The sequence below is a fragment of the Acipenser ruthenus genome, chromosome 9, assembly GCF_902713425.1.
Source record: "Acipenser ruthenus chromosome 9, fAciRut3.2 maternal haplotype, whole genome shotgun sequence".
NCBI lineage: Eukaryota > Metazoa > Chordata > Actinopteri > Acipenseriformes > Acipenseridae > Acipenser > Acipenser ruthenus.
Window position 1 is genome coordinate 1,639,234 of NC_081197.1, and position 20,061 is coordinate 1,659,294.

Here is a 20,061-nt window from a genome sequence, read left to right on the forward strand (position 1 = left end):
GGGAGGTGCTTGATAATGACACTGATGAAGACTTCTCATTGCTTCTTGCTCATGTTATGTGATGATGGGGGGGCGCTTGATAAAGACACTGATGAAGACTTCTCGTTGCTGCTTGCTCATGTTATGTGATGATGGGGTGCTTGATAAAGACACTGATGAAGACTTCTCGTTGCTTCTTGCTCATGTTATGTGATGATGGGGAGGTGCTTGATAATGACACTGATGAAGACTTCTCATTGCTTCTTGCTCATGTTATGTGATGATGGGGGGGCGCTTGATAAAGAGTCTTACCTGTCAAAGGGATCCTTCATGAAGCTCTGTTTCCACACCATAGAGGCCACAGCCCGAGACATTAGGTATGAGTAGTACTTGGCACCGTATCCAATGAGGTGGCTGAACCGGAGCTGCCATGCCTGAAGGGGAAGAAGGTCGACACAGGGGTTACACACACAGCACTTCAAAGGCAGCGCCTCCTTTATTCTTCTGGGTAATTGCAGTGAGCAACTGTGCTTCATAGCAGCTGGACAGAGTCAGGAAGCGCTTACACAAGGCTGCTTGCTAGTGCTTGTCCAGCTAGACAGGCATGCAGGTCCTGTGCTAGACCGACGGCTTTCTTAGTACTTACTTACAAAACCCTTCAATAATAAGATCCGTACAAGCCTTTGGCTGCCTTCCGAAATAGTTAAACAAGCTGGTTTACTGGGCAAGCACATCAGCAACTTACCATGCAGAAATATAGATTGTGACTATTCCATTTTACTTACTTACAGTACATGTACGGAATTGTCATTGCTTTTTGGGAACTTCATTTGTAATTTGTGAAATAATAAAATAAAAAAAATAAAAACATCCCCATCGGTCATGATTTTTTATTTTAATTTTCAGGAATTTTAAAGCAGTTTGTATGCACTCTATGGGCTTCGAGAAGCTGCCCAGCCAAAACCGAAAAAAACAGATATGCATTATAAAATAGATACATAGATAGGAAACTTACCATGGTGCGATTGTGCACACAGTGACTGAGGGGGATGTATAGCATATATACTGTATGTATAGATTTCTAGATTTGAAATTGTGCTGGGAGTTTATAAATAACTGTTAAAAAAGACAGGATGCACAGACAATACAGAAATGACGTCTGAAATAGATAACACACATTCTACTGCACAGAAGAGCGATCCTCTCCTGTCTTTAATAGACAATTTAATGGTGTACCTGGTTTATTTTACCTGGTTTATTTTGTAAGACGGTCCAAATTACACTTTTGTTTTCCAGCCAATTCAAAATTAAAGAATAATGTAGATAAAGGTAGAGCTTTCTATTAAACAACAAGACATTTCAAATGGGTGAATATTAATGGGTCAGAAGTAAGAAACCAAGTGATCGTTCCTACTGGTAATGCAATGCTTGCAAGAAAACGAGCTAATCATTTGGGGCCCAGGCTACGTTTAATTTATGGTAAGTCTTACATTTCAAAATGACATGACATGGGCTATTAAGAGGTATGTGTGGCATATCATCCTAAAATCACAATGCTGTAACCTTCTGTGCAAGGCTCCTATGAATTAATACCCTTTTGGCTTTGTTCTCCCATACCTTATTCCTGCTTTTCATTGTGTAAAACAACTATAAAGATCAGTGCTGCAAGGTCCAATTACATATTCAAGGAGATTCCTATGGATATTTCAAAGAGACAATCCTTCAGTTCATTAAAGGATAAAGTGCACTGTATCGTAGCCCAGGGGTTTTGTCAATGTTGTATCTAAGGGTCGTGTTTCTGCCTGTTTCACACATTATAGCTGCCATATATAAATCAGACCTGACTCTGTCCCTGTTTAGGCAATCCTGACACGTGTTTCAGCGATGAGTAACTTTCTCATATTCAACACTGCAGAGCCATTTCTATTTCTTTTTGGAATTCCTCTTTCTTATCGAACAATGGCGAATCACACTGTTCCAATCGACCCCGCAATGCTTAGGACAGGGGTATCCAATCACGGTGCTGGAGGGCCATTCCACTCCAGGTTTAACAAGTACAATGGAATAGGTAACTACTTTAGGGAGTGGATGGAGGTTTCACTGGTTCAATTAAACAATTAAGAACAGGTTTGGAGCACACGGATTATTCAGTCTTCCGACCTAGAAAAACAACAGTATATTTCAATACAGTTACAGTATCTCTGTATAGGTTATTTGAATTTATGCAGATCTAATATGACCACTGATCTGTTTTGTGGCTTTAAGCAGAAGTGTGTAAGCCAATGCCAAAGGACAATCCAGTTCTACTCCAGAAGCATACAGTATGAGATATCTTTACTGTGAACACAACCCTTGGTGTATGACTGGTGCCACAGCCATGTGGAATCCTTATTGGGGCACTGTCATTGAAGAAGAAGAAGAAGAAGAAGAAGAAGAAGAAGAAGAAGAAGAAGAAGAAGAAGACAAATACCAGCATCTGAAAAATAATCTGATTTATTAAATTATATTTACGTAGAACAAAAAAAACAAACAAACATGCCTTCAAAAACATAAGAACAAAAAGGTTTGGGAATGAGAAAAGGCCACTGGGCCCATCAGGCCTCGTCCCTTGTTGGCACACCATTCTCCCCTACTGGGGGGTGGGATCTCATTTAAAAGCAATTAAAGCAGCCTAGTGGCCCTTCTGCAAGTCCCCAGTAAACCACAATCATTCCAGCATGGGATTGCTTAACTCCCGTATCTTTCCGACCCATGGCTCCCAGATCTTCCTGTAAACTGCATTCGGTCCCATGCCACATAACTGGCTTTACTTTCCAGTGCGCTCAGCCATGCTCCTGTTCCCTGGAGACTGTTCCGTTTTCTTGTATAATCCCCCATACATCTGGAAGCCTTTAATCTCTTGTTTGATAGTAAGAAAAGATAAAACTGTGGTTAAAATAAATAAGTGCAGCGTCAATGCAGCTCCGGGATTTGGGTAACCTTTCAGCTTTCTTTCACAGTAGTATTATTATTATCATTTTCACAATAGAGGAGACCACAGCATACTCGTCTGGAGACAATCTTTCCAAGACGTCATTACTCCAGTAAAGTTCAAAACAATATTCTCACCATTTTCAAATGAGTGCTTGTCATTATCTCACATGGTAAAACGTTTAACCACAGTAATTGTGCTCAGTGACGTTGCAGTCGTCCCATGTTTTTCCTGTTGGTTGTACTATGCATTCGCCATGGTTAACCATGTTTTTTATATGCTTTACCACACCGCTCTAAACTCTCTAATCTCTTTAATCTTTTATAAAGGCTTGTCTTAAATTTAATTCTTCACAAACTACAGGTAAATTGGCTACACCCAATGACAAGTGAAACTAAAGCCTGGAAAACTTTAGTAAAATTAAATAAGACTTTTGAGAAAGCTTTTCTGAAGTAAGCAAATTAGTTTACTCTTAAGTTTCCAGGCCAGGTCTCTCAAACCACAACGCAGCGACAGTACAGCAGCTTATACTTCAGATCTGTGTGTGTGAAGCTGTGGGGCTGTCTTCCAGCTCTGCTTTCACAAAGCTGTTTCAAAACCATCTAGAAACGAACTATCAACACGGCAGAAAATTATGAAAAAAAAACAAACAGGGAAAACATATTATTATTTGTATTTATTTTTTACAAATTCTGCAAACGCAAACATACTCAAATCACAGAGTATAACTAACAATGTTAAAATATGAAATACCCTTTGAAATGATTCACATGACAGGGGCACCGCTGTTCAGAGTGACTCAATAGAGCCCCTGATCCCCAAACCTATAATTAACTAAATATACTGTTTCTGAATCTCTTAACAGCTTGCGCACATGAGTCTTAGTCTTTAGAAAGTAAGTACAGCAGGAGGTTTAGACCTCTTTTTTATATTTTAAGAGTTGTGGTCTTTACATCTGCCATTGTTTAGATCAACAGAATTAAATATGAACAGATTCTGCATCAAGGGATACGCAAATCCAGGGATCTCTCTCTCTCTCTCTCTCTCTCTCTCGCACTCTCTCTCTCAGAAAAAAAAACAATTAACAAAAGTCTGTAAGGCATCTGACAGCTACATTATTTATGAGAATCAAATTGTATTGCAAAATACTGCACCAAATTAACTTGTCAAAATGTTTCTTAGAAGTTCCACACCCCAAAAACCGAAGAAAAAAGAAGTTGGGACTATTCCACAGTAGATGCACCCAATTATAGCTTCATTTCACAGTGACATTTGTAGTTAAAAGACAAACACTTTGTATTTTGGCTGCTTTTGGTCTCCACAATACCATGGGTTTTGGTCCTGGCAAGTAAGCAGAATTTCATAAGCAGCAGGTCAGTGTGACTGCATTGTGCATTCAAGCCATGACTATTTATATGGCTTGAACAAAAACATCTTTGTAACATCGTTGGTAAGAAACAATTTACTAGCACTAAAACAAGTATATTTAGTATTGAACTACATGGTCCAAGCAGGAGAGTAACGCATTATGAGACCAAACTGTCTTTTTATTCTGGGATCATGTTACCAAAGCCAGTTGTTTTTTAACCTCAACAAAAATCTCTCAATCTCAATAAACAAATTGTTACTGTGCTGCTCTCCAAATGTTATCCCATGCAATCCAGTTCAAGTCCTTTGAGATAGTTTGGTGGATTTCTTCCATCTGATAAAGTCCTCGAGAATGCATTTTGAGATTCTTATTTTGAAGTGGAATTTCTTTGAAACCTGGCCCCATTAACTCTGCGCATTTCCTCTTCTATTCTATAATCTTCAGCAAAGTTATTTATTTTGTAAAGAAAAATGCATTTCGATTTATTTTTCTCATGTTATGTTGCTGTTTCACAGGAGCCCCCCTGGGTAAACGCCCTTTCTAATAGTGTTTAAATAAACTCTGTACATTCAAAACTCCTGAACCTCTCACACTGAGCTTACAAAGCACTTCAGCTTCCATTCATCTTAAAACACTTCCAGGCTGCGAGGAGAACCATGTAAACATACACTCCTTTTTAAATGGAGAAATCCCATTGACAATCTGCCGGGGACTCAAACCACTGATATTATTAATTTGCCCTTCAGTAACAAGAAATACTTCACGGAACAAATCGGTTTTGTTTGTTAATGTGAACACAAGAGAAATTTACAGAAAAAAAGAAAAACAAAAGAGATTCCATATTTCAAAATGCATTAGCAAAAGGCACTGTTATGAAATACAATCCCGCAGCAAGCTGTTGACATAGAGAAGTGTTGTTTGGAAAGAAGGGCTATAAATCAGGCTCCTCTGACGTGAAGTTTAGAGAAGGAGAGGAGAGTAAAGGAATGGATAAAGCACTGGGCTGTAAGTGCTTAGGTGTTACCACGACAAGTCACATCTGGACTTCTCCACAGTTTAATGAGTTTAACAAAGGCAAACATTTCCTTTGCTAGCGCAAAGTTTAACTTTGGCAGCCTAAGCAACATGAAGTGCTGCATGATGAGTTCCACATTCACACACTCGAGTGGAGCGACGTTGCTTTGAAATGCCTGGAGGCCCAGACTAGCGCTGGACTCAGAGTCTTGGAGGTTAAGTGAGGGCTTTCTAAGCACCTCTTAAATCACCTGCAGCCACTGCACACAGAAACCAGATGAGACATGAGAAGGGAGGGGGGTCAGAAGTCAAACATGCTTTTGGGATAGAAAGAAAGAAAAAATGGGGGGCGCCCGAGTGGAGCATCCGGTAAAGGCGCTCCGTGTGGAGTGCAAGATGTGCCCTATAGCCTGGACGTTGCCGGTTCGAGTCCAGGCTATTCCACTGCCGACCTTGGACGGGTGCTCCCAGGGAGTGGCGCACAATTGGCTCACCGTGCACCAGCGACCCCTGTAGTCTGGTCGGGCGCCTGCAGGTTTAATGTTCGGTGCAGTGGTCATTACCTGCTAGGTACTTAGCTGTGACAGTTAGGTGTCTCAAGCCGAAGGCACGGTAAACATCAATTATCTAATGAGCGCTGTGGACAAAACCGAACTGATGTTTTTAAGGTAGATTTTGGTCGGGGTCGCTTTGGCTGCTTCAAATATATGTTGTTGTTTAACAGCAGTTTCAAGATCCCATTAGCTTTGAGAGGGCTTCTACTTGTGCAATACTGACTACTCTACTCGGAACCTTGAGAGGGCTTCTACTTGTGCAATACTGACTACTCTACTCAGAACCTTGAGAGGGCTTCTACCTGTGCAATACTGACTACTCTACTCAGAACCTTGAGAGGGCTTCTACCTGTGCAATACTGACTACTCTACTCAGAACCTTGAGAGGGCTTCTACCTGTGCAATACTGACTACTCTACTCAGAACCTTGAGAGGGCTTCTACCTGTGCAATACTGACTACTCTACTCAGAACCTGATTGGCTGAAATGAGCCGCAAGATTTCAAAATACTTTTAAAAGACAACAATACACTAATGATGCACACACAAACAGTTAAACATCGTGGGGTTTGTCAAAGTCTCCCAATGATTTAATAAACAGCAGTAGTTAAATCAGCCACAGTTTAGATCAACTAAATAGACCCCTTTTTTTAATCATAAACCAGAAGTCAAGAAACAGAAACTATTTTCTTTCTTTTTTTTTTAATTATTTGTGGTCTCAAATTATAGCTTAAAGGCTTTTCTTCTCACTTTCCTTGTTGGGAAATTGGCAAAAAATGTTGTGCTCCTATCATTCCCAAAATTGCTTTAAGTCGATCTCAAACACACACCACTAAATACTTTAAAACATGCTCCTGGGGCTGTAGGGCGATGGCACTCAAAATCGAAGCTTTTGCCTTAAACTTGAAACAGGAGTCGGGCAAATAAGCTGTTTCTTGTAGATACACATATATGGGATAATGTGCTCGAGCAGATCCAAAAACAGTGGGGAAAAAAACAAGATTTCAATATGGTTAGCATGTATCTGTGGGTGAGAGCGAGGACTTCACATATATGACATACTCCATACATACTATAGCAGGGTGTCCAATCACAGTCCTGGAGGGCTATTCCTCTACAGGTTTAACAGGTTCAATGAACTACTTCAGGGGCTGGGTGGAGGGTTAATTGGTTCAATTAAACGTGTCAGAACAGGAGTAGAACAAAGACCAGGAGTGGAAGGGCCAGCTTTCACTAGCTGTGCACGATAGCAAAGAAACAAGGGTGATATGGAAGCAGTGTGCTGTAGAGGGGCCAAATCTTAGGAAAAAAGATTTAAAACTGTGTGGAAACTCTTGGAAACAAGATTATTCCTCTCAATGGTTCTTTATCCGTGTTAAATATAAAAACTAATAATAATTAGAACCTATCACTGCATCTGTTTCTACCTTTCTGACTGTTCTGACCACTCCTCGCCGAGCTGCTTGTACTTTTGATTTATTAGGAATCAGTTCTCCTTCTGCATTTTTACCCCACAACAGGAACAATGAACAGATTGCAACTTGTGATATATTTATGGCTTTGAACCGTGAAATAATATATTGATATGACACAGAACAGGGTGCAAAGTACACAGACGACCCCTCCAATGTTTGTACAAAGCAATAATTCTGTCAGGTCATGTCATGTTATCCTGTTTCTCTTCCATTCCCATGGCTATTCCGCTAGCTGAGAGCAGGAACATCATAACAACTGCATGCCAAAAAATGCAGGAATATCTTTTGGATTACATTTTTATTTTTGGTTTTAATATTAAAGTGTTAACTCTTTCACATTTTAAATTTCTATTTTATACCTCAACCCACTGAACAGCATCACATCCCCGCACCTCAACCCACTGAACAGCATTACATCCCCGCACCTCAACCCACTGAACAGCATCACATCCCCGCACCTCAACGCACTGAACAGCATCACATCCCCGCACCTCAACCCACTGAGCTTGAGCTTGTTGAGATACAGGTCTAAATAAGAACATAAGAAAGTTTACAAACGAGAGGAGGCCATTCGGCCCATCTTGCTCGTTTGGTTGTTAGTAGCTTATTGATCCCAGAATCTCATCAAGCAGCTTCTTGAAGGATCCCAGGGTGTCAGCTTCAACAACATTACTGGGGAGTTGGTTCCAGACTCCCACAATTCTCTGTGTAAAAAAGCGCCTCCTATTTTCTGTTCTGAATGCCTCTTTATCTAATCTCCATTTGTGACCCCTGGTCCTTGTTCTTTTTTTCAGGTTGAAAAAGTCCCCTGGGTCGACATTGTGAATACCTTTTTATAATTTTGAATGCTGAATCAGATCGCCGCATAGTCTTCTTTGTTCAAGACTGAATAGATTCAATTATTTTAGCCTGTCTGCATATGACATGCCTTTTAAACCCGGAATAATTCTTGTTGCTCTTCTTTGCACTCTTTCTAGAGCAGCAATATCCTTTTTGTAACGTGGTGACCAGAACTGAACACAATATTCTAGGTGAGATCTTACTAATGCATTGTAAATTCAACACTTCTCACAATATATCCGAGCATCTTGTTGGCCTTTTTTATAGCTTCCCCACATTGTCTAGATGAAGACATTTCTGAGTCAACATAAACTCCTAGACCTTTTTCATAGATTCCTTCTTCAATTTCAGTATCTCCCATATGATATTCATAATGGAAATGTTATTATTGCCTATGTGCAGTACTTTACACTTTTCTCCATTAAATGTCATTTGCCATGTGTCTGCCCAGTTCTGAATGCTGCATAGATCATTTTGAATGACCTTTGCTGCTGCAACAGTGTTTGCCGCTCCTATTTTTGTGTCGGCTGCAAATTTAGTAAGTTTGCTTACTATACCAGAAAGTCATTAATGGAGGTGGCGTGACATGCTTACATCAGCTTTTTTAATTAGAGAATGTCAGTCACTGCGAGACAGTCCTTTCATTCCCCTCTATTAACCGCAGATAATTACAGCATGAGAAAGAAACATATATAGATTACTTTCATCTTTTGAAGAATTTTAATTCCTGCCCGACATGCTGCAGGGTCGTGTGTGGGGGAGGCTGGGTTTGTTTTTTTCGGAACGCCTTAAGGTCATGTGCAAGATCATGGCACATTTCATGCTCTTTTTTTTTTCTTCTTTATTTAAGCACAGCTTTCCAACTCTGTGGGCTAAAAGAGCAATGCTGCCAACCTGAGTGCTCTTGATGAGCCAGAAAACGGGGAAAAAAAAAAACTGAATAAATTGTAAACGTTGCAGACTGGAACCCAAAACATGGTTAGTTTACTGAAACAAAAAAGACGACTAAACAGCAACAAAGTAATTAGATTAAACTAAGATACCGGCACAAAGGTGACTGATTTTCCTTGTATTCCTTTTGAAGCCCTCACTATGGGATACATTACCATAATCAAGAGAGCCACATTGTGGATCTCAATGAGCCGTCTGGGGACTGCCCTGGTATAAAGCATTACTACTGTTTCTGCAGCTCTCTGGTATTTCATTTAGTGATTCGCTCCCAACAGGAGGAGGAACACAGACTGGCAATCGGTACTTTTTTAAATTAATTTTATCACCTTGCAAAGGTCACAGATGACCCCTTCAGTGTTTGTATAAAGTTATGATCCTGTCGATCATGTAGGTTGGATTCTGTTGCGTGCCTGCTGGTCCTGTGGAACATCATTTACTTCAAAGAGGTCAGACTCATCGAGACCAGCTGCATAAAAGCACTTCTTATCCATGGCTGCCTCCCTGAAGAATCTCTGCATGTACATTTCAAAGAATAAATCACTTGGACTTTATCGTTCTTGTTATAAGATCCGACTCTATAATAATTTGAAGGCACATTAAAAGATTAACAATGGCTTTATTCATATAACATGCTTTACCATACCTTGTATATTATTTACAATGCTTGCCAATGCTTTACCGTGCTTTCACTGTGCATTATTACACTTTGCTATGCTTTTACTCTGGTAAACTTTTAGAAGGGTCCCCAATACTGTATATTGTTATGGTTTTGTTCTCCCTTTTCCAGGTTCTCTGATAACCATCACCCATAACTATTAAACACTCCTACATTCAGAAATACTGTAATCGAACCCTAACAAGTTCAATGACAAGCATTTCGAGCAGAAGTCCTTTTCAATGTCTTCGTATCCAGTCAAAACATTTCTCATTGGTTTTAGGAAAGGGAGATTACCTGCTTGATTTTTTTGAGGATGCAACATCGACAATGGTTAACTGCAAAGCATATCACATGGTTTATTTAGATTTCCAGAAAGCTTTTGACAAAGTCCCACGTAAAAGATTAATTCTCAAACTGAACGCAGTAGGGATTCAAGAAAATGCATGCACATGGATTAGGGAGTGGTTAACATGTAGAAAACAGAAAGTACCGATTAGAGGAGAAACCTCAAAATGGAGCGAGGTAACCAGTGGAGTACCACAGGGATCAGTATTAGGTCCTCTGCTATTCCTAATCTACATTAATGACTTCGATTCTGGTATAGTAAGCAAACGTTAAATTTGCAGATGACACAAAAATAGGAGGAGTGGCAAACACCGTTGCAGCAGCAAAGGTCATTCAAAATGATCGAGACCTGATTTGTAACACCACAGTTTTATTTATGGTATAAGAGAAAAACTAAAAACACTGACCAACTAGCTAATTTCCTGCTGAACTGGCTATGTAAAAAAAGTAGGAAAAATAAAGTGAAGGGGGAGGGGGGGGGGTGTTCTGACATGTTTAACATGCTGGTGAAATGTAGAGTTCAGTTAGATTATTGTACTATACTATAGTACTATAAATTGATGCATGATCTGGAGAGTTTTGAGGAGGTGTGGTGTATTAATGATGTTTTCTGTGAAATAGATGGAGAACAACTAAGTTTTAATTTCAAAAAAATTAAAAATCTGAAGTTGATTTGTGTGGATGAAGGTTAAGGAGTTTTATGTAAAGGGGGGGTTGTGTTATTTGATTAATTTGTGTTTTGTTTAATTATATGAAAATAAAGTAAAATTAAAACATTCATTTACAAAATGAAAATAAAAATAAATTGTTAATGGCAAAAATAAGTAAAATAAATAAAAACGATAAATAAATTGAATAAAGTCAGAGTGAAAATTCTAAATGAATAGCTAGCAAATTGAATAATGGTAAAGGTAGAAATCATGGTAAAATAATAAATAACATAACAATGGCCATAGGTAAATGAAATGTAACACTGAACTCTGGTTAACCCCCCAAAACAGCGGCCTAATTCATCCCTGCATGCATGGTTTGGTGTTTTACGTTGGACCTCACTCTCTCTGTCTCTCTCTCTCCCTCTCTCTCTCTCACACACACACACACAGCTGCATTTGTGCATTAGAACTGTTCTTTATACTCCTACAAAATGAACTGTGTCTAATATTGTCCCCAGGGAGGAGTAGCCTTTTCAAAGTATCCTCTTGTTTTGTTATTTCAGCAGACAAAAAAAATATGTAATCCTTTAAATGCAGCACTGCCTGGATATGATATAAAACCACCAATAAAAGAAAGGCTAGAAGAACCTTTACAGCACTGAGCCGTGAGCAGCTTCATTCTTTACAGCACTGAGCCGTGAGCAGTTTCATTCTTTTTCTCCACCTACAAACCGAGGGAACCGCGCAACAGAAACACACTTTTCCAAGTTCTTGTTATGATGTATTTTTTTTTCAATGCAAAAGATTCAGACAGGAATGTTTTGGTAAACATTCATTAACCACAGACTGATATCATGAGAATCCACCAGACCACCAACCTGGAGTAACAAAGAAAAACACTGGCATCAAAAGAGCCGTTTAAACGTTTCTTTTCATCAAACACATTGTCGGTTTGAAGTTTTCTGATAATGATCGGACCACCATTTTCTTTTTTCTTTTTTTTTTTATAGTCGCTGCTAAAATCAAATCAAATAAATGAAAAGAGGTTTTAGGTAAAGGTGCCATTTATCAAAACCCCTGCGCTCTCATCATTACACTTTTTGAAAAAGAATATATCATCCTAAGATTATGTATCTTAACACAAACAATTTACAAACCTGTTTTTTTGTGGGCCTCTCATTGCAGTGATTTTAATAAGCGCGTAGATTTGCCCTTTGGGGGGGGGGGTGGGGGGGTGGGGCACCAGCAGGGCGGCAGTATTGAGATCCCCTGCTGTACAGACCATTAAAATAGACTCACTAACTCTTTTATATCTAGGCTCCCGTGAGGTTCCAACGTGATTTCAAATCCAAACTGTCTTTTATGCTTCTTTAAAACATCCCGTCACCCTGAACTGCAACAGCGGTGTTCAGTTTATATCCCAACAGGAAAAGAAATGTTGAAAAAGATGACACGTGTAACCCTGCCTAACTCCTGTGACTGCAGGAATCTGTATTTCAAAGAGTAACGTGCCAATGAAGTGTCCAAGGTAAAAAGTGAATGAAGGCTGTTATTATTCACTTTGTTTGTGTCCTAGTCTTGGGATGTCAGCTTAATTCCATTAAGAACAGAACTTTGAATGGCAAGCTTCCTTGAAACATCACTGTAACCCTGTATCCACCATGCCTAGCAGCAAAATGAGTATCGGATACATACATACATATATATATATATATATATATATATATATATATATATATATATATATATATATATATATATATATATATATATATGGATGCTGTTGAAGGGTTTATTAAGAAGCTGTCATGTGTTGAGGACTTAGTGAGTGAAAAGAGCAGAAAGGGGAGGGCAGTCTGTTTTAAATAATGCGGTTATTTTGTAACCTGATAAAATCATTCTGAGCTTGTAACTTGGATACACCCTATTCAGCCTCACATTTTACAGTTCCATGCACAGCTGAAGGAACTGTCTCATGAAACCTATATTTTGAGGAAGTCTACACTGCTATTTTTGAAAGCAACATGTTCATTATTAGTATTAAGACGTCCCTTAATACTAGAACATCCTCAGAGCCAGTCTTTAGGAGACAATGGGCTGGTGATGAGTTTCACTGACAAGCATAAGAGCACCAATACTCGCCCAGCTCCTGGAAGCCTTCTCAAGTAACCAATTCCAAACCCGCAGCACTCTCCCTAAAGATGTTTCTCTATCGACGGCATGGCTCAGTAACCAATCCCAAACCCTCAGCACTCTCCCTAAAGATGTTTCTCCTGTCCCTGTCTCCACTTAATTACCAAATGTCTCCTCTGGTCCTGGTTTGCTCTTAAAGTATTGTTTAACTCTGACAACTCCTTCGCTTGAAATTATATATGTTTAAAAGTTAAATTAGAGAGTAGAGGGGGAGGGGGGGTCGCTGCCTATAAATCAAAAGCAATGCTGCACTCACTGTATTAGGAACGTACGACAAGCCGTAAAATAGCGCCTGGGTTTCCTGAAGAATCTCGGTGGTTGATTTGCTTTGATGGGGTTGCCCATGGTAGATCTGATCCAGGACTGCATAGAAAACCTAAGGAGAAGAGCAAGAGGTTATCAGTTACTGTACTTCTCATCCCATCAGCATCTCTCTCTCTCTCTCTCTGCTACTTTTCAATTTTAATCGGTAAAGCTGTGCTGAAGCAGGAGAGGGGCAGAGCTCAGAATAATAAGTGCAAGTTAGTTCTGTTCAACTATCTCATGTTTTGTTCTGTGCATATTATTTTTACTTGTAAATGTATGCTAGAAAGGTTTGTGTAATACACTTTATATGCTGCTTTTTCTACGGTTTATTTGAGACATTTGTTTAATTTGTGTAGGAACTTGAGCTTTACAAGGTATAGCTTCACTGTGACCAAACATTATTTCAATCAGAAAGTTGGTAACCATGGTTTTGTTGCATGTTGAATATGATAAAGGGGTTTCTCATTTTTTTTTTTTTTTTTTAAGCCTAAAGGTTGATTTCACCCATGCTCTGCTTGAATTGAAATAAAGATTGTAAAAAAAACAAAAAAAAAACAGTAAATTCTATGAAAAATAAACGTTGATATTAATCTTCGATTCTAGTGAGGAAATGACATCCAACAGCAATAGTCAGGTCAATCTACTATGACCGAGTGCTATAATAATTATGAGGACTTGCCGTGGGATCACGGATCAGATGCAGGTGTGGCATTTTTGCTCTCTCAGAGAGTCTGGATGGGAACTAAACTGAACATGATTAACTGACACCTCGTTTTGGCTTGTTCTTTTCCCCTTTTGTATGAAGCAATTGCGTAAAGGATCTTAAAACTCGCAAATGAATGAATCTTGTTCCGTTTACAGATGCCATCCGGACATACTGAGAGTACCAATAAGTAAGCACTGGATCGAGCTGCAGTTTTATCATTATTACTATTTATTAAACACTTTTTTGTTTCTTCCCTGACGAAGTTAGTGATATTTGAATTAAACAAGTGACAATCTGCACATCTGAATTGCAGAACCAGGCACGCAACCAACATTAAAGGCAGACTTACGACAGCTACACCTACGATAAACCGGAGAACAAGATGAACACGGCACAACTCAATATAAATCTGAAACAAGAATGATGAAACCTCTTTGGCTCAGGCAGGCAGCCCTCAGGCTGGGAGGGCAGAGGTTCAGACAAAGAAGAATTTGATCGCTCAGTTTGCGTATATCTACATCTGTGTCTATGGTAACTATACTGCTGATGGGGCCGTCCTTCGCATCAAATGGAAACAAATGAACAGCCCTTTTCAGAAGCTGTTGGCTCCATGCAAACAAACCAAACTGTGCATTTCCTTGTGAACAAACATACAGTAAATGCAAACAGTCATGTTTAAATACCCCTACATTAGAGATCAGGTTGGGTCTTCTATGTGTTCAAGTATGCAAACCCATACCACCTTTCATAAATACAGGGTCTCATGGGCAGCATCCAAATTAATTCCACTGCACTTTGTAGACAAACAATGGCAGTTCACTTCCCCATTGTTTCCAAGAAGGGGGGCGATCCCGATTCTTTGATAAATTAAAATAAGAACAATGTAAGGATAATAGTGAGAGCGAAACAGGGACTAAGGGGCAGGAGGATCCTAGATTTGTAATCCAAGTCATGCACTGTGAGACTGGGCAAGTGATGCTTTAGTTCTGCAGGCTGTAATGAATTGAACGAAAGGGGACCCAGCCCTTTCTGAAATGCAGGGTCCACCTTTTTAAAAACTGAAGTTGCAGCTATTTTAATTGCATGCAAGATTCCTACCTGGAGCTGGGTGTCGGCAGCAGCGCACACTTTCTTGGACTCGCATAAGCGAGAAACCATGCTTTTGGGAAGTGGCTGTAAAAACAACAAAATACAATTCATTTTTAATGATTTCTTAGTCACAGGATTGGTGGAACAGGGCAGAGGCAGGGAGTGAACTGGCGTCCCGCAAACACACCACAGGCACACCTTTAACCACTATGCAAATGAACCAGGCTCGCTGCATTCAGGATTACAGAGCTTTTGAACCGCATCTCTCTGCAATGGCAGCACATCACACATCACTCAGCACTCAGATGAACCAGGCTCGCTGCATTCAGGATTACAGAGCTTTTGAACCGCATCTCTCTGCAATGGCAGCACATCACACATCACACAGCACTCAGATGAACCAGGCTCGCTGCATTCAGAATTACAGAGCTTTTGAACCGCATCTCTCTGCAATGGCAGCACATCACACATCACACAGCACTCAGATGAACCAGGCTCGCTGCATTCAGAATTACAGAGCTTTTGAACCGCATCTCTCTGCAATGGCAGCACATCACACATCACACAGCACTCAGATGAACCAGGCTCGCTGCATTCAGAATTACAGAGCTTTTGAACCGCATCTCTCTGCAATGGCAGCACATCACACATCACTCAGTTGAAGCACAACATGATTCAGACCTGTGACTACCAGCTGTTTGGCATTAAGACAAACAGGTTGGCTTTATTTTACAGTTTTACAATTTACTTCAAGCAAACCTTTCTCTGTATGTTTACATTGACCCAAATTTTCAAACATCTGCTAGGTTGAACTTTGCAGGAAACATCAAAGGTGCAACTGAATCATTTCTTTACTGAGCTGCATTGTCTTGTCTTTGAGGACAAGGTTCATGACTGTGATCTTCCATCAAATCAACCACATCTTTATGGTATATAGCCTGCAGCTGGCATTATCATTACACTAACTTACGTGTTTAATTATGACGCAAACACTGTCAATTAAAGACTACTTCCCTCTTTGCTAAGCACCCTGGTTCCATTACACTGAAGTACAGCTTATATTATTTTACTTTGCTGTGGTTGCTTAAATCAGGACACACTCTGTTTAACCCCAAATTCCCCCCCCCCCCCCCCATAAAAATGAAACAGACTGAGTGGGGGGTCCGCCGAACAAACATGCAATGATCGCTTCAGTGGCCTATGATATACACACAGAGCACATCAATAAAAGACATGCAGGGGAGTTGAATGACAAACAAAACAAAGCTCCACAGCTCCAGCGATGCATGGCCGGGGACAAGGAAGACTGAGGGGTGACTGCTGCTGAGAATAAAGCAAATATTGGTATGTCAGTAAGATATTTTAAAAAGCTTGATTCAAATGGAGTCAACTCCACAGAGGCCAGTGACCCTGAAACGGTTTACTCGGCACAAAACTATCTGGGTACAAAGTCTCAAGCTGGAATGTTGCTTGTTTACTCCCGTGGCTTTAGCTTGCAGTAAGCCAGACAGGATCGGCAACAGAGTCGAGCCAGGAAGGGTTGCTGCACCCCACTGAAAAGCAAAAGAAATGTGCACAGCTGGGAGTGTGTAATCATGGCGTGGCACACCACCCTGCCACTCACACATACGTGATCTGTATCATACCTTTGAAGGACCTGAAGAGAGCTCAAACAGTCACACACAGACCAGGTCAAACCGACACATTTCCAGTGTGGTTCTGAAGAACCAGAGTGAATCAGAGAGACCAACACGTAACGCACAATGGGTGAGCACACATTCAATTGTCACCGCTGGTTAATAAGAAAGTGTGCACGCACAAAAGAGTAATTGCTCTTCAGCAAAGCTTTTTATTAGGGTCTGAGTTTCAACCTGCCTTTGTAATGGGACAGTTCAGCAGACACCCCAAGGCAGTAACGGCAGATAATAGCAGGCTAAAGGCAAGACAAGAGCCTCCAAGTTCGCTTGCATCGTGAATATGGTCATATTCTGTACAAAGCAGATGCATGTGTTATTTTACTGTTTAATGCTGGGATCAATATCGGTGGTGCCAACTTTACTAAATCATAAAAGCACAACTTAAGGGGTTGATTAATTACTGGGCTTTCACAATAAACATGACAAAGCAGCAGACTAATCAATGCATTGCACTTCAGTTTAACAGTTATAATAAAAAGAGTTATCTGGCATGGATACCTGTCCTGTCTTATAGTGTCTTGCAAACTGATTCACCACCCGATAGTCACTTGCAAAATATTCCATCAGAATGGAAGGGACCTCTGCAAAGTCTGTGGGGCATCTGGTTCCTAATAAACAAGAAAATAAATTATACATAATTGACTGAAAATATGGTTTACCTTGGTACACAGCCAGCTGGATTCTCAAAACTGCTTGCTCCAAATGGTCACAGCCAGTGAAGACACCAACACAGAAATAAACAACTCCGATGTTTTACTGTAAAGAGTCTTAAGAGTGGCTAATCTGTGTTGAATAAATTGCGCTAATGACGATATCTGTTAAATATCTTTTCACACATTCACTACCATATGAGTAGCAAATAACAAAAGACATTGGAATGTCATGTGTAAGTCAGTATGCACAGAAAACATAAAAAGTGTTCTGGACATACATTGCAGCCAGGACCCCTTTTGTAGAGGAGAACTACTACTTCATTGTAAACTACTGCATTATAAAGTGAATTGCCCAATCTGCAGTGTGTGTGTGTGTGTGTGTGTGCGCATAAACATGTCTATTTAGAGACACACAAGCAAAACACTGCTCTCTTTATAAAGTACAGTACAGTACAGTGCCAGGGTGACCAGGAAACACAGCTGTAAGTGATCTTAACTGGTTTTGTAACAAATGAACAGGTGCCCTTTTCATTTTAACACACCATACCAAGGATTATTACGCCACTGGACCATACGAACTCCTAGAATGATACATCCTAGCAATATCAGCTCTTATTTCTCAGCAGGAGCTGATCTTCTCAGCCTTGGTCTCACATTCCCAGGCATGTCATATAATAACTTACTGGCTTTTTGTTTTAGTGCTGTATTGATCTGTCCAATACTGGAGAAGGAACCAAAGGTAATGTGTTCTAGCAATTCCTCAAGGTTCCCCAGGGGCTCGCATGATAAAAGCACAGGTGCTTAGAGTGAAAGGTAAGTTATGCAAGTGTGGTTTGAAGTCTCACTTCTGCTGTTCATGGCTGGGAGTGTACAGGGAGCGCTGTATTGGTCTTTGCTCTCCCATTGGGTTAGAAAGCCTGACAAGTTCAGACAAAGATCTCTAAAGCTGGTCCTTCACCCCAGGGTCCAGTAGCTAGCAGTAGTAACAAGGAAAGACTTCTCTCATTTAAGAGAGCTTTTGACAAACATGAATCCACACACACACACAAAAAGGAAATGTCCGAACCATTTTTCCCTGCCACCATAAATATAATTTATATTACAATTTTTCCAGGGCCCCTCTTGTAAAATGAGGCCTCGGTCTCAATGGGTAAATCTGCTGGTTAAATAAACACATACATATTAAGAGCCCTGTTTAGGCATTTAGAAACCAAATAACATTACATTACTGCTTTAACCTAACAGACCTAACCTGCATTTGTCCATATCCTACCTTTACAATGACTGGGTGGACTTCAGTTGGCCCAGTTTTTTGTTTTATTTGGCTTCGACCACCGGAGATGTACAGCAACAGCAGTAACTAAAGCACCTTCATGCTATGCCAAAGAAAGCAGTATTGTGTAAAGTGATCGAGTTTAAGGCCAAGTTGAATACCAACGTAAAACTTCAGAGAAAGTAAGTCAAGCTGACAAACTTTTCGGCGAGTCTAGTGCCTTTGTCAAATTTTAGAATGTATTATTCAGTGTTTAAAGTTCAGGTCGAGCTCTTAACATCCTAATGGTCCAGTTAAGGACTGAGTGAGGAAGGTCTGTTTGAAACCATTCTGATGTGGAGCACAACTCCAGGCCTAAAGATCAATTCCACACCTGGCTGGAATAAAGACTGGTCCAGATCGAGTGTTAAAGTTTATAAATGTCTCTGGGGGTCGTAACCCTCTCTGGCTCTGCACTCACCTGTCACATGTTGATAGCGGGTCCTGCCCAGCATGGAATGCATGGCGTGCCCCATTTCATGGAAGAGGTTCTCCATCATGCCGGGAGTCAGCAGTGTGGGACAGTTCTTCGTCGGGTGAGGCAGACTCAGCATGAGGACCACCACGGGGAGCTGGTACTCCCCGTCCTCCTTCAATCGCCCTCCGCGGATCGTGAAATGGCAATCCTGGTGTGACACGAAACACATGGAAAGAAAGAAAGAAAGAAAGAAAGAAAGAAAGAAAGAAAGAAAGAAAGAAAGAGTTCCGCTGCATTTTACAAGTATCATTACAGGTTTCCTTTTAATGCTCTTTTAACCTTTTAAGGTACAAGGGACATGTGTGTGTGTGTGTGTCCCAGGAATAAAAACACAAGGCTAATGTTCTTATTTGTGCAATGAGGCGCCCGAAACAGGGTTTAAAATGTACTGACAGGTTGGACCTGCTCTTCCACACTGTCAGTTTCCTCCTCGTGATGCTTGAGTCGCTTTCAAATGTTTTTTAAGAAGAAACTGGTTTTGAACAACCGCTTAATTCCTGGTGTAGCTTATGGGTTAACGCACTTGGTTTCTGGTGTCTGTACTCATGCACAGATCACATGGAATTAAAAGCCCTGTTAAACATATAAATTATTTTTTACTGCGTCATGGACTAGTTTTCTACTGCAGCGAAGAGTGATTGCACATAAATACAGAATTAACTTTAGGAGCAAAAGGATACAGAAGGGCATGTAGTTAGTACAAACACCAGAAAATACTATAGCTTAGAACTTCACACGACAATCAGGCCAGTCTATAACCTTGGAGAGGGGGCATTATTTCAACACAACACAACTGTACTTGTGAAGCCACCACAAGTA

At 40.3% G+C, this 20,061-nt stretch overlaps 1 protein-coding gene across 2 annotated transcripts in view; it reads right to left on the reverse strand.

The window, feature by feature from the left end:
* The window catches only part of LOC117407539 (mitochondrial intermediate peptidase-like), a 44,317-nt gene that overhangs the window by 12,190 nt on the left and 12,066 nt on the right, over positions 1-20,061 (reverse strand). The window contains exons 13-17 of one of the 2 annotated variants that reach the window (XM_059030651.1): positions 19,186-19,390; positions 17,298-17,407; positions 15,112-15,186; positions 13,258-13,377; positions 292-413 (exon numbers count right to left, since the gene is read on the reverse strand). In XM_059030651.1, the coding sequence (XP_058886634.1) occupies positions 292-413; positions 13,258-13,377; positions 15,112-15,186; positions 17,298-17,407; positions 19,186-19,390 (632 nt within the window). Of the gene's footprint in view, positions 1-291; positions 414-2,512; positions 2,878-13,257; positions 13,378-15,111; positions 15,187-17,297; positions 17,408-19,185; positions 19,391-20,061 lie in introns of those variants that run through there. The other variant, XM_059030652.1, reaches the window with a different exon arrangement.